This window comes from Glandiceps talaboti, chromosome 3 (genome assembly GCF_964340395.1).
Source record: "Glandiceps talaboti chromosome 3, keGlaTala1.1, whole genome shotgun sequence".
In the NCBI taxonomy this organism is placed as follows: domain Eukaryota; kingdom Metazoa; phylum Hemichordata; class Enteropneusta; family Spengelidae; genus Glandiceps; species Glandiceps talaboti.
The window spans coordinates 28,363,757-28,379,553 of record NC_135551.1 but is presented as its reverse complement, the minus strand read 5'-3'; the positions used below and the strand labels follow the sequence as shown (position 1 = coordinate 28,379,553).

The following is a 15,797-nucleotide window of genomic DNA, read 5'->3' as shown; positions in this document are numbered from 1 at the left end:
TTCAAATAATAAATGTGTATATATATATGTGTGTGTGTTGTAGAGTTGTATGTCCTTTGAGGATCCATCAGGGATTTTTTCAAAAGGAAACAAGGCAACAGTTTCGACCCCAAAAAGTTATGATTATAATATTTGATATCTTTGATGGGTGTAGAATAACATTTAAGTGCATTTTATGCTATGTTACAACAAAGAGTAATCTTTCAAGTTACTATTTATAAGTTGTACCCCATCCATCACTGTAGTACAATAACTGTCTGCACTTACATTTTGACAGAAATTTTTATCTGATCAGAACAAGAAACTTAGAATCATTCTTCATCTTAACAAGGTTGTGTCTGAAATTCTTATTTTTATAATCTGAAACACTTTGTGTCTTTCTTTTCTCAAAACCTAGCCTGGAACTACACTTTATAATTAATTTTAAATCATATTTTAAAACTCAGGTCTTTCCACTGTGAGAGTATGATAACCACCAATGAAGCCAAAATATGGTATTTTGTCAAAGTTGTAAAATTTATGGAATATTTGAATTCTAGTGATATCTATAGTTATCCTATCATTTTTGTCAAAAATTGTGCATGTTAAAAATTCAACAATGTAAAATAGAAGGAAAGGACTGAACTTCCCATACACAAATAAATTACTATAATTGCAATTGTATTAAATGGACCATTTTATAATAGTAATATTAGTTTTAAGACTGCCTCAGACAGAGAGCTCAACCTTCCACCTTTAAAACCTGATTTAAAGGCGACGTTGGAGGCCTGAAATAAGAATTGAGTAGTTCTTTGTATAAAAATATAGACATTCACTAACACCACTTGGCCTCTCACATACAGAGGAAGTTATTTTTTCCAGCTGGGGGTTTGCTATTAGCAAATTTATTTTTGTTGGAATGTTGAAAACATACAGACAGACACAGTGAAACTAGTGTCTGATGCATTTCTGAATGAGTCAGATGTAAAAGACGACAAAAACTCTGGAAAACGTCAAAAAATCTTTCTCTGGAGAACGTAGGAAGACAAAATACCATACATTCCAATGTAAGAAAACAAGATTGGATGATGTCAGGCAGTGTGTGTGAATGAACTACTTGCATTCTTAACCATAAATGGGGCTTTGGAATCAGGGACGGGGTTTCAGGAGGCAGGAAAGGGTGATTATGAATATACATCAACAGAGTGACTTATATCGGATAATTTCAACATATGAAGAAGTCATTTAATTGGCATACCTTCTCATCCCTGTGGTTCTGTGGTTTTTCATTTTTGGTGTGGTTTACATTAAAAGTTTATAGACCACATCCTTGCCTTGATTGAAGTGTCTAGACATCGAATGAAGCGTGAAAGTCCTGCGTACTCTTGGAACGTCCTTTCTTGTCAGTCAATATCAACATTTAAATTTAAACTGAGGTCAACTTTTATCAACACTGGTAATGTTTAGTATCCTTCAAGTTTTATGTGCATCAAGTGTGCACCTCATGACTTTATTGTGAAATGTTAGTTTGTAGAGTGTGTCCTAATTAAAGTTGTGTCTAATGATAATTACTGTTTATTTTATTTACTAATGAATTAAACTTACAATGTCTGGCAGGGTGTTGATAAATTTTCATCTCAAAGAAAACGTCAACTGGTGTAGAGTTGTCGATCATAACATCCAGGCATAAGTGGCATGTGGACTTAGTTTTAAAGACTTAATCAAGTAAATATTCAAGCAGCTTAACCTTTGGAAATTCAACATGGCTGTTACCATGGAAACATCCACAACAGGGTTTTAATGTCCTGTTTATGGAAGAGGCATTTCACAGAAAAAATTATAAGCAAAGATATTAACATGTTAAAACTTTTGCTCTAAACATCATTAGGGTCATGTATGTATTTAAGCAAGGATATTTGGATGAAAGAAGTTTGTTTTTCATTTGTCTTAAAAAATGTCTGTTATTCCAAAATAAGTTGACAGTTATTTGATGTTGAGTATGAGTAAGGACATAGGTATGAGAAATACATTAATCAAACTATTCACTGTGGTCTTTCAGTGCTATGCCATCCCTAATGTAACACGTTCAACTTTTAAAAATAGACATATTAATATTAATGAATATGCAAATCAGAAACATCTAGAATATGAATATTCATGAATGGTTATAATCTGCCCACCAGTAACTCCTTAAACCAATGAAATGCAGCCATGCTTGTGCCAATCAGAACGCTGCAGTGAAATCAGATCCACCAGAAATATTCCAGAAGGTTTCCTTGGAGTACACATTCCAGTCAGAGCCAGCTGCAGTCAAGAGTTTTTTCTCCAACTCGGATTTTACTCCAGTTTTTCTTCATTGCTTGTGAGTTTCTACACAATTTCTAGCCATGGCAAACAGACCTAGGGGATATGGTATGAGCGCACAAGTTGCTGCTAAGGTGAGTGGTCACAATTTCTTTCAAATGTGCAGTTTTTTAACTCGATTCTTCAAAATTCCTGCATGTACCAGTTATCAAAAGTGTTCAGTGTTATCACTTTCGATAAGAGAAACATGTCACAGATGGCTTCACAAGGCCAGAAACTTAGTTTGAAACTTGTAAAATCAAGATTCCTTGATAGTATTTTTACTTTACAATGTATCTCAAATATCATCAAAAGAACAAACTGTCATTGTCAAATTAGTGAATTGGTCTCCAACAAATTAATCAGGAGACAGTGAAAATGATGTCGAAAATTAACGCAGAATCTTGGGTGTGACAAACAAAATTGTGAATTATTTTTGAAGCAAGATTCTTGCATATGTGCAAATTCTTTCTGTATGAGGAAGAATTTCTCCAATCTGACCTTTGTAAGTCTGTAAATGTAATTAATTTTCCTAAGTTCACCGTATTCATTCAGACAATTTTAGTCATGTGGTGAGAGTGACATCTGATATACCTAAGTAAAGTAACTTGACAGTTGTTATAGAAGTTTTCCTTGTGACCTCGCAGTTTGTAAATGATTACCTCCCAGACTGAAATTAGACTTTCACTTACAAGTCTAAACTCTTAATTTTCTTGAAGTTAAACTTAGGAAACAAGTTATTTTTAGGTAAGCTAAAGATTCTAGAGTGTAAAGAATGTGTGTTGTGGTGTCTGGTGACCATCAGGGAATGCAACCTGAACAAGTTGTTAATCGTTTAAGTACCTAGTATTTATATGACAGGAGACACTGAGAATAAATTTTTATGGCAATATTTCAAAAAAATGTGAGTTTAAAACTTAATTTTTATATCAATCAATAAATAAAGACATCTACTGGTACTTTAGTCTAAAATTAGATTGAAATTTTACAAAAAATGAAAAAATACGAAAATTTGTGATTTAGAAAACTTCTGACAATAAAGCATTTCTATAACTACAACTGTGGCTTAGTGTCCTACCGTAAAACTTAAAAGGAACTTGTTGGTTTGCTATCATTACTAATCCCAAAGAGACTACCACAAGAGATTAGTATAGAATGTCTCACCTTGCCTGTTTGCCTGAAAGATTCCATAACCTATTACTTTATCAGACTACTTGCCTATAGAGACTGTAAAGAGTGTAAAATCCACCAAAAAGTTATAACAACTCAAAACTCAGTCAAGGCTGTATATAATGGCGTGTTAAATTTTACAGTGAAAATTTAAACACAGGACTCATTAGGGTCTCCTGTTTCACCTTCAAAGTGTTCACCCCAGGCTTATGCAAATGAGCTGGTGGAAGGTTATCAAAGAAGGCATGATGGGTAATGAGAGAAGGGAACTTTATACTGACCTGCTATCTAAGACGACATTAAAAACCAGATTGCTATGTAAGACAACTGCTATTTTAGACATATAAAATATGTTATGTAGACATTCCCATAACATGCATCAGTTTACATACAGTAAATTCCACCAGAAAGGTCAGACTGTCTTTGCTGGCATATCTTCTATTCTTTTAATTTATTAGAACTGCTGGGTGATGTAAAGTGAAGCCTGGAAAATGATCTCTCTCAGGCTGACCTCATTTTTTCATATAATCTTAGTGACCTTCGAATTTATTTTCTTCAAAAAAAAAAGAGAAGATATTTGACCAATTTCTAAATTTTCCAAAATTGCTTTGTCATTACCTGAGATTAAAAAAAATCAAAACTTTTCACTTTTGCTAGAAAATTAGTATATAATTTGAAATTCATAATTTGAAAATAGAAAAGATGTGTTCTATAAATTTTGAATGAAAGGGAAAGTGAAGATAAAAAACTATAGCAGGATATCCTTAAAAAATGTAAACATTTCCCATGTTTCTCAAAATGTATTTATAGTGGACCAAATGCAACATTCCATGATAAGACACCCTAGCTTCTCAGTAAATCTTTATTCCCAGGTGACAAAAATTGTAAGTGTTAAATCTCAGTAAATTTTCATATTTCTTCACTTTCAATACCTTTGTTTTGTAGTTCATTCAAATAGCAGATGTCTTGAGTCTGTTTTCATTTGATCAACTACATTAAAATATATGTAATTTTTGGATTATTTAAATTGTATTTCATATATTCACATTTCTTAAAACTTGTACAATTACATATAGAAGTGTATTTTTCATTCAGTAACATAAAGCATGTATTGTTTATTGACATTCTTGTAAATTGATTCAGTAGAATTTCGTTTATTTTTTACCACTTCATATAAACAGAGAAGTCAAAAAGGTAACAGCTGTGAAAATGTTTTCCTTGGAAAGGAAATAATAGCTGTTTTCATTTTGGTATAAATTACATTTCTTGATGATTATAAACATGTATTTGATATTGATTGATATAGGATGGATACCACCCATGTTGTAGCCCATTAGTTGGTAGATAGTGCTAAGTGATATGTAGTCAGACAAAGATACACAGAAAGATAGTTAGATGTTGAAGGGGACAGTAAGTCAGACATGAGGGGATTATACTTGGTACATGTAGCCCAGAGACTATGTGACTCAACATACTGGCTTTCATTGTCAAACCAGTTAGCCAAGTCTATGGGCTACTTACCTATATGATCTAGTGCTATCCTGGCATCAATTTTCAAAATCTATGAAGAGATGATTCGATACTATGTAGCACCTAAACTGCTACAATGTACTCACTTGGCTAGTACTAGTAGGATTAGTTAATTAGCACCACTTGAAACACCAGTTTAAGAATAATCTCATATCAACGTAAAGTTCAGTTTAAGACCCTACTTTCTTTTGGGGTGGGTGGGTGGGTGGGTGGGTGGGTGGGTGGGTGGGTGGGGGGGGTACATGAATCACACAATTTCCAATTTAAAGTGAAAGTTACTTCCTGCAATAAGCTGCCTTAAAAATATTCTGTACTGATTTACCATGTAAACCATGCTTACTATTTTTGAATGTTGAAACCAAAACAAAAAGTCAATGAGTTTTTTGTTTTTGTGTGCATACATGAAATTCTATTAGATGTTTTTGTTAACTAGATAGAAACAAAAATCAACAATTGTGCCCCCCCCCCTCCCAAATGTGAAATTGATTAGTCTGTGAAAAGTATGCCATATATGAAATCTGTATGTTTATTTCAATGCATATATTACAGTTAGTTCAGGAAAAAAGATTTATGAATGAATGAATGAGTGAGTGAGTGAGTGAGTGAGTGAGTGAGTGAGTGAGTGAGTGAGTGAGTGAGTGAGTGAGTGAGTGAGTGAACGGACGAACGAAAGAACGAACGAACGAACAAATGAACGAACGAACGAACGAACGAACGAACGAACGAATGCATGAATGAATGAATGAATGAATGAATGAATGACACAGTAGTTTTGCTTTAAAAGTTAACTTCCAGAGTACATAATTTTGCAAAAACCTTATTGGTAAAATTGCAGCTGATGACATTATTTTGAAGGAAAAAAAACTGATGTTCTTGTATTTTTCTAATGTTACTTACATGAATATTTGTTGATATCATTAAAAAAGGATTGTTGATATCCCTAGATATTGGTTAAGAAGTTTGAATTAGGGTTCAAATTGTTAGAAGGTATAGTAATCCTCTGTATGTATGTGTTATATACATAATTATGCAAATCTATGAATCTATTTTTCTCCTATCAAAGTTATGATTTCAATAATACATAATACACAAAGTAGTAAATTATTATAAACTTTCTTTGAGTACAGAAACCCATTGCTAGTATTAGACCACCCTAAATTATAATTACAGAATATAATATTTCATTTGAGTATTTGATATGTAATACCCAATAAACCAGACAGATTTTGAAAGCTATGAATCTCCTCTATGTATTCAGTTTTTTCAAAACATTGAAAAAGTGAAAGTTGGTAATGTGACATTGGAATAATTAGTGGAGTTCAAACTTAGCAGACAATGAGCATAACATATTCGACAGCTTGAATTGACACATGCACCAATGAATTATGCCTGCCATGGCCAACAAAACCACTCAGAGACATACATACTATCTACACAGAACGCCATCAATCCAATGGTCTATATATGAGCTGGGATTGTACTTTTATTAATCCTCTCTCTCTCTCCCAACTAGTAATTTATGTTTACACCTGAACAATAGCCCTTGGGAGAAAGAGGATTAACTTGAAACCAAACTTTAGTATTTACGATAAATCCTACTCTATGTTCAAATTCAATAAGTTGTATATATAATGAGTAAACACACAGGAATTAGATTTCAATGCTAAAGTTTGGTTACAAGTTATTTAGGTTGTTTAATCTACAAGCCACTCTGTAGAAATTACTGGTATTTGTTAAATTTCAAGAAAATGCACACTAAATATTGGATAATATTGATTATAAAATACTAAAGTCTGACAGTATAATGCCATCATAGCCTACATGCCACTGTGCAGAAATCACACTTTTGTCAAATCACTGGAACATTGTAATTTGTACAGTGAAAGGGCATTGTGACCCATAAAAACCAGGGTGAAATAACAGAGAGGTGATGGTAGTTAAGTTGGCAAGAAACAGAGACAGTACTGTGTTGGCTGCCAAGTATAATTATGCAGAGAGTGGTGGTGATGATTCAGCCTTCATCTAGCCATGCCATATTTAGTCAATTCTTCTACTGTGTTAGTTATACAGCCACTAAGACATCTCTGGTATTTAGGATAGTTCTGTTACCTTTCCACTCAAATGAACTCATGATTTGACCTTATAATGCACTTACATTTTATGTAAGACATCAGACTCTCTCAATTCAATATACAGATTTTTAGGACTTACTTGAAAACCATGCAAGATATGTTCTCCAGATGTATCCACTACTAATTGAAATTTGAATGAATATGATCTTGCGTAGTTGTACAGCTGTCAATAGCCTGCCAACTTGCTGTGACTGTGACTCCATTATACTCAAGAATAAGAGTTTATTAGTCACATCCAGTAACTAACTAAGGTAAAGGAGGTTAAAGTTTTATAAATGGTGGCAGCAGTGGGATTAAAACCAAGTAAAATCACTGCAAATTTATTTAACACTTGGAATACTGAATCTAGTTTTACACATTCAGTAATCAGAACCTTAATTTGCCTACCACTGTAGTCTTGAATATTTTATATTCTCCCAGCCAAACACATTTATATGTAAAAAAAAAAATAAAAAAATATTGTAATTTTACCCCCCCAAAAAAAAAAAATAAAAAAAAAAAAAAAAAAAAATTAAAAATTAAAAAAAATTAAAAAATATGCATTTAATTATTTGAATTTATGGCAAATTCTGAGAATTATCTCAATATTGATGGCAATTATAGTATAAAAATAATTTATAATGTTTTATATGGAATTGATAGCACAATATTATGTAGACCTTTACTTATAGAAAGTTGACCCCCTGAAAGACTACATTTTTTATGATGACGGGAAAATCATCTGTGCAAACACTAAGACTAAATTGTTGTTGCTGATTCAAAAAATTTAAAATGGACTTTCTTCACTCTATAGTAAGGAATCGGTGAGCTCTAAATGTAGTTGTGGCACAAGAAATTACTGTGTGTCAGTGGCATGACAAATAGCTTTAAAGATACACTGCTTGTTCATATTAATCCTCTCTATCAGGGTGGGGGGAGGGGGGTATTTGTTTGTAGAGAAAAAAGTAAAGGTTTAGCAGGATTAAAACGATTTTCTATTCAGTGGAAAACTTTTGTTAGTGTACAAATAGGGACCTGAAAGAGTTATTTTTCTCTGATTGTTTTTCTCAATCCATTATCCTTGTGTTTATCTCAGATTGGTGCCAAACGTGACCCACAACAAGAAGCTGAAGCTAAAGAATGGATAGAAGCCATTGTTGGAGAACCCTTCTCAAATCCAGATGATTATGCTGAATCATTGAAGGATGGTATCATGATCTGCAAGTATGTCATTTGTTTTCATTAAAGTGGTTATATGGATGAGAATTGGATATTTATTTTGAATTTTGAATTTATTAATTGTCAATTGAGTTACAAACAAGGACTTGGTATATATTATTTCGCATTGTTTTTTTTTCAAGTAGATTAATTGCAAAAGATGCAAAAAGTGTGAAAACTTTGTTATTGTACTTACAATAACAAACATTTTACATATTTTTTGATGTTTTGTCATTTATTAAGTAATAAACAAGGACTTGCCATATGTCATTTCATATTGTTTTTTCACGTAGAAAAACATACTAAAGTTGTTTTATAAATTAAAAATCCAAAATAAATACCCAATTCTCATCCATATAACCACTTTAACAAAAGTGATTTTTTTTTAAGATATCAACACGAGCTCACCCAATGTTATAAATTATACACATTAGGGTAAACTCATTAGTTGCATGCTAAAATCTTCAAAAGAATGGCATCAGACCGTAATGTTTATAGAATGACTATCTGTAAGTGAGGATCACATGATGTCACACAACCTAAATAAATGAACTTCATTCATCGATGCGATTGCTGAACTTCATTTTTGCACTTCTAACCAACACAAACAAACAACTTTGTTTATTGAGCTTGGGTGACATTGTGGGATTGACTTGATTGCTGATTGCTAAGGGTGTCACATGTACTATGATGTAGTTGTTTCATTCACCAAAGTCTTTGCGGGGCAAAAGAAAAAATTAAAAATAAGAGAAAACACTCATAGCCAGTTAAAGTGTGCTGCTAAGAGTTGCATTCTATCATGAAATGTTCTTTTAAAAGTCAATTAAATGTTTAAACTTATCCTAAACAGTGTTAGAGCAAGTACACTTTCTTTACATCAGCCCCTAGCTCATAAAAACAAAGTAAGAATTCGTTGCATGTTGAGGGCGCTATGTTGACTTCACACTGATGTTATTCAAGATCATATGGAAAGCTATCCATAGAGTGGCCAAAGGAAGTGAAAACATTAAAACAGCTCTCATAGATAATTTAATATATGTTTCAGTTTGTAATGCAATCTTTTCACTTTTTCTCTTGAAGGCTGGCCAACAAAATTTCCCCTGGTGCCGTCAAAAAGATTAACACACAAAAAGGTCAATCATTTAAGATGGTAAGTTGTTAACCCTGTAAGCTTTTCACCAAGTGATACTCCAGTCATATTAGTCACTTTCACATGAGGGTCACTGTAACTTGTTCACTTGCTAAGCTTTACTCCAAGGATAATTCAGTCATATTTATTAGTAACTTGTCCTACAGCTGTTTGTGCTCTGATAGATTTTCATACATGTATTGTTTTGTTTTGTTTTTTGTTTGTTTGTTTGTGTGGGGTTTTTTTTGTTTGCTTGATTTTTACTTGTTAATATTTAGTTTTACAGTGTTGTTCATCTGACCACTCAAAACCAAGTAACATTACATTGGCGGCACCTGTGGGATGCATACCTAGAACTATTATATTGGTGGCACCTGTGGGATGCATACCTAGAACTATTATATTGGTGGCACCTGTGGGATGCATACCTAGTATGTTAACATTGGTGGCACCTGTGGGATTCATACCTAGAACCATTACATTGGTGGCACCTGTGGGATTCATACACATACCATATACAATTAAGGATTAATGCTCATCTTGTGCTAATATAGTTTTAAAATATTTATTTCAGAGAGAAAATATTGAGCAGTTTCAGAAATTCGCTAAAAGTGTTGGTGTACCAGAGGTAGATGTGTTCCAAGTGGTTGATTTGTTTGAGAAAGGAAACATTTCCCAATTTACTCAATGTATCTTTGCAGTTGCCCGTCTGGTAAGTTCACTTCTCTATCATATTTTACTCTACAAAGGATTTTGTGACATCTATTTATAACAGTCATCTAAGAGACTGTCAAAACTTGGTTTCAAAAACTGAGTTTCATAACTAGACTCCCACAGCTGGGTTCCAAAACTTGGTTTCCAAAACTATGTTCCAAAACTAGGTTATGATGTTAAAAAAAGTTGCAGGTACAGCTTTTGGTGCTTTAACAAAGTAAAATAAATGTTTTTGTACAGTACTAGTAGACTTGATTTTGTTAATATATTGTCCTTACAGATTGCCACACAACCAGGTTACTCTGGTCCTACACTTGGTCCTAAACAAGCCCAGGAGAATGTCAGAGATTGGACAGATGAACAACTGGCTCAACAGAAAGCCATGCGTGAGGGTGAAGTCGGTCTGCAGATGGGAAGCAACAAGGGTGCTTCACAGGCTGGCCAGAACTTTGGGCTTGGAAGACAAATCAACTACACTGAGCCTAAGAAGTAAATATTTCCACATCAAATATCAGTGCATTCAGAATTAATTATAACTGCAATTAATCCTTGACAGAACTAGTTTAATTTAAAAAAAAAAAAAAACATACAGAAATGCTGTCCATGTAATATAGACACTCTTTATCCTTTTCAAATAGTTTTTTTACAAGGCAATAGAACTACAAAAAAAGTTACCCAAAGCAACTATACACATTCAACTAAAAACCGAAGTACTTAAATTTATGCATGTGAAATTCAGTATAGCCAATGTGAACAATATGGCACTCCATGCTGTCAGTATTTGAAACTGTATTAAGACTTAAGTACTTCAGCAAAGCTTTGTGAATACGATCTCTAGAAGTATTTTTAATTTGTTGCCTGGGATTAGCTCAATTCTGAAAATATCTGCAAACTGAACTGAACTGAACTTTTACCAATAGAAAATTATATTGCTGGACGTATTCTCTCAGTCTCTGACAATTTGTCTGACTTCTGCATGTAATATTGTTGTAAGTATAGATTGAACTTAGAAGAAGAAGGTAACCATGACTTGAAAAATAAACCAAGGCTTTACTAAAACATGGCTGTTCTGAGGATTTTTCTGACCAAGGTTTAATTTGTAGATTTTGATGTAAAAGTTATCCCATTGTCAACTGGTATCCTAACCAGCTACTGTGCTATCAAAGGTGTCTGAGTATTCTCCCACCTCACTGACACTTATGCTAATTAGCATGGCCATATTTGTTGGTAGTGTGCCAGCTAATGATTGTTTCTATGGAGATATGAATAATACATTAATATTGAAATTAGCCACACCAGGCTTAAACTGTGTGAAACTCAACAAGAATTTAGTTTCTTTGTTATCTACTTCTTAACCTCAGTTGCACTTTGTAATTGAAAGGAAAGAACTTATCTAAAACTGAAAATTATTATAGCCATTTCAGAGATGTGAGTATTACTCAGACTCCCATGAAAGTGCAAAACAGGTCATTTTTGTTACAATAATTATGAGGAAAAAATTTCAACGACAGGCTTGCATGAGTGACTGTGAATTATTGGGTCAGGGTTCCATCAAAGTTTGAAGTTCATACATTTGACTATAGCATAAAGCCTAACAATACTAGTTCTGTACTGATAGTATACTTGTACTATTTTTAGGAACTGTATGAAATAAAAGCTACATTAATCATAATCATGTTCAGCATTTGAAAATTACAGCTCTCCTGTACATTATGGTGAAAATGTAATATATTCTCTCAAAATTTATGGAATTGTTTGCAAAAAAAGTTGACACAAATTCTCAATATCACCAGCAGACTATCACTCAAGAATTGAGATAATGTATGCATAGATATGCAGATTTTATTATCAAGTTGAGTAACTGGCCAATCAGGTCTTCGATATGCAAATCTCATATTGAGAGATCGTTTCTTGTAACTTTTTCTGTACAGCTGGAGAGGTACATTATAGATTCACTTGGTGTGCAGCTTCAACCTTTTTAACACCTTCATTTTTTTAGCACTTTTTTTCAGATTGTGGACAGCTACAAAATAGGCTGTTAGAAATCTCCAATTCATTTCATTCTTATTCTTTTTGGCCAGTCTTTCTGTTCCTCATACACTAAGAAAATGATTCCTTGTCACTAGATTGTAAATGTTGTAGTGATTGGAGGAGGGATCTAGTTTCACTGAAAGTGGCAAAATCACTGAGATGAGATTAGCTTTTATCATTTCATCAGTTTAATGCAAATTTTTATGGATTTTGACTTAGCAAAAGAAGCAGATGATAAAAAACTCATTTGTTTATCTAAATTCTTGTCCTAGTATTTCAAAATATGTCCAATTATTATGTTTCATGTCAGCTTTACAATTATGGTCCTTGTCAAGAGTTTTATAAAACAAAACTTCAAAAGTTAAGAAATATATAGAGTAGATCTTGTCAGTATATTTCCCTCCAAATGTTATAATGTTTGATTACTTGAAATGATTTATGGAAATAATCAGTTCTGATATAACTGGTATTGTTGCTTGCAAAAAGTGCATTCTCGTGTATTGGTGTTTTCAATCGATCAGCATGGCAAAGGCAACCCCTTGAGAAAAAGAGTTTTTGCATTACTGTGTACTGTGTTCCCATGTCCATGTTCATCAGTGTTATGTGATGAGTGGGTGACAAAAACCATTGAGAGAAATAATCCGGACCAAAAACGTTAAATCTTCATTATTTCATGACCTGTCATTTGCTCAGATTAAAATTAATTTTTTTTTAAAAATTTTCGGCGAGTTGAAAATATTGAAACAAAAATAAGCTGCAGAAATGATGATATATTGGCTATTGGGGAAAAAAGAAGAATGAATGAAAGAATGAATGAATGAAACCATGTGTGATAGCATCTTCATTATTCTAAAGCCTACTTCTAATTTTGATTATGCAAATTAACTTCAATCTAAATGACTAATATGCAAACATATGTTAATTAAAGTATGAAAATTCGAGACTTAATTTCCTTTTAATTGGAAACGAAAAACTATTTAAAAATGTGAATAAAGTTTTCTTTCTTGAGAAGAAAATTCAAAAACTTATTTTGTCAAAAAATGAGGAGTAATTTGTAAGTTGAATTTCAAATGGGATTGATCCAGAACTTCTTGGACAAATTATATTTTCACACGGAAACATTTTTCAGATTTTCTGTACAGTGGCTTTAGAATGGTTTAGATTATATGGAATATTTATTTCATGCAACATTTTCAACTAATGCTGATGAGTTTTCCACTAATTAATGAAGTGTAACCATTAAGACAAGATATCTGTTAATGGCATGGCATTATATATGGCTGTATGTACCAGAGTGAAGTCATAACAGGTAACCAACAAAAGAACCAACAGGTAATGTCTTACAAGTATTGCATTTTTTTAAAATTTCAAAAATGGATCTTTTTCAAGCTTTTGAAGGAATTGAAAATGAGAAAGCAATGTATTGACAAGAAATATCAATTTGAAGGAAAGATTTTAAACTTTTGAATCTTGCATGAAAGTTGTGAAAGTTATGTATTGGTGTTCATGCATGTAACTTACTCTAAGTGTCAAAGGTCAAGTGTCAAAGGTGAAGCGCAACAGTAAATGTGAATGGAGGATAATCATTCTAATGAATAATCTTTTATAAATCATTAAAACAAATTAATTGTAAGAAATAATATGATTTCTTATCTTGCACAGCTATTTAAAGATTGAGGTTGTGAAAAGTTTGAGATGTTAAATGTGATCCTAGCATCAAATCTCATCAAACTTGATGTGCTAAAGTGTTCTTATTCTGTATACCTGTTTCTAATTTGTATTTCTCTTTCCTTTTCTCATCAGTGAATAAAAGATCTTGCATCATCACTGGAACAGAAGGCACTGACTGGAATTTTCCATTTGGAAAAGGAAGTTATTTTTTTAGTTATTAGTGAAGGCCATAATCCTACTTTTCATCATTTAGTAATTTGAAACTTTAGTAAGCAATAACGAGAACTCATGTATCGTAATTATGACAATAATTATTAATTTAGTAGAGAAGTATGTCAAACCTGTAAGCACACTAAAAAGAAAACAAAAAATGCTAGGGGAGAACGCTGCTAACTTCATAATACAAGCCTTTATTTCCCACTGGAGGGAAATATGTAAACACATTTAGATCCTGCCATAGAGGACGCTATTTTGAAATCGGCATCGCGTGATTGAGGGCGCTATTTGTAGTCTTTACACGGCCGTTCAATTATTTCTGCACATTTAGTGTTCCAAGATTGTATAAATTCGAAACATTGTCCTTTCATCTCACTGCTAGATTTAACGTGTCAAAACGAAAGGAATCAAAGTTAAAAGAATGAAGGAAATCGAAAGATTCGTTTCTAAAATTTGTATTAAAATGGCCTGCCAAGTACTAATAGACAACTAGTATAAATTGTCAATCTATCATGACATAAATAAAGCTATGTTTAAATCTTATTTTTTTATGTGGTGTCCTTTTTGAACCTGACAACCGAGACATGAATCTGTTTTGTACAATGTAAACTTGTATCCCTCCGATACCTTTTCTTAGAGTCATCATGTGTGTGTGTGTGTGTGTTTGTTTGTTTGTTTGCTTGCTTGTTTGTGTGTGTGTGTGTGTGTGTGTGTGTGTGTGTGTGTGTGTGTGCGTGCGTGTGTGTGTGCATTTTTGTGTGTAAAGCTAAAAGTATAAAATTGCATCAGTCAATTGTAGTGATATTCCATGGGTATGGTACTTAAGGTGTCTAATTCAGAAATTCTTCAAGACAATGAATTTTGTGCGGTTCACATCGCGGTTTTAGATGATTTGATTGACTCAGGTCGACAATTAGGAATGGGTAAACGTGAGGGAATAATATTTGTGGTAGTTATCCACGTACACTTGTCGATCGAAAACTGACTTATTTTGTATATTTTAGTTAAACCTGTACTAGCTGCAATTGGGACATTTTTTTTTTCGATGAGACAACCATACTATTTACTAGAAATTGTTAAAATACCAATAATTAGACACTGTTCATGTTAATTAGTAGTCGATATTATCCGTAAGCAGGTTGAAATCGTGATAGCCGCTGAGGGCGATGATTTTTGGGTGCGGACCCAAAAAGTGATTTGATTTGATTTATCGTGTATACAGAAAATATGTTTACCAAGGTAGCGTATGCAATACTGTTCACGGTGTGCGATATTACAAGTAAATTATTTTACCCAACAAACCATTTTCAAAAAAGAAATACTGTACTGTACCTCCACCCACACACACTACAGAAGTTTATTTGTAAGGTACACTGGTACACTAACATTAACAATTGTTTTCAGAGTACATGAAAGATTTTATACAAATAGATTTTTGGACGAGACGCGGAGAAATCTCATATTGAGTATTATTATATTGGCTGCTGCAGGTGTGGGTGCAAACATTTTGGAAAAGGACATATAGGAGGCCATCAATTTTATTTTACTCATATCGCATCTGGCTGTTTTTTCTCATTATAACTGTGTGTGTGTGTGTGTGTGTGTGTGTGTGTGTGTGTGTGTGTGTGTGTGTGTGTGTGTGTGTGCGTGCGTGCGTGCGTGCATGTGTGTGTGTGTGTGTGTGT

General features: G+C 33.1%; 1 protein-coding gene across 1 annotated transcript; it reads left to right on the top strand.

Moving 5' to 3' along the window:
- Positions 1-2,243: 2,243 nt before the first annotated feature.
- LOC144433450 (muscle-specific protein 20-like) lies at positions 2,244-14,655 on the top strand. Its single transcript, XM_078121768.1, has 6 exons — positions 2,244-2,417; positions 8,230-8,357; positions 9,432-9,501; positions 10,055-10,192; positions 10,475-10,683; positions 14,029-14,655. Exons 1-6 carry the CDS (start codon positions 2,367-2,369, stop codon positions 14,033-14,035), a joined length of 603 nt encoding a protein of 200 aa, XP_077977894.1. The 5' UTR covers positions 2,244-2,366; the 3' UTR covers positions 14,036-14,655.
- The last annotated feature ends 1,142 nt before the right edge of the window (positions 14,656-15,797 follow it).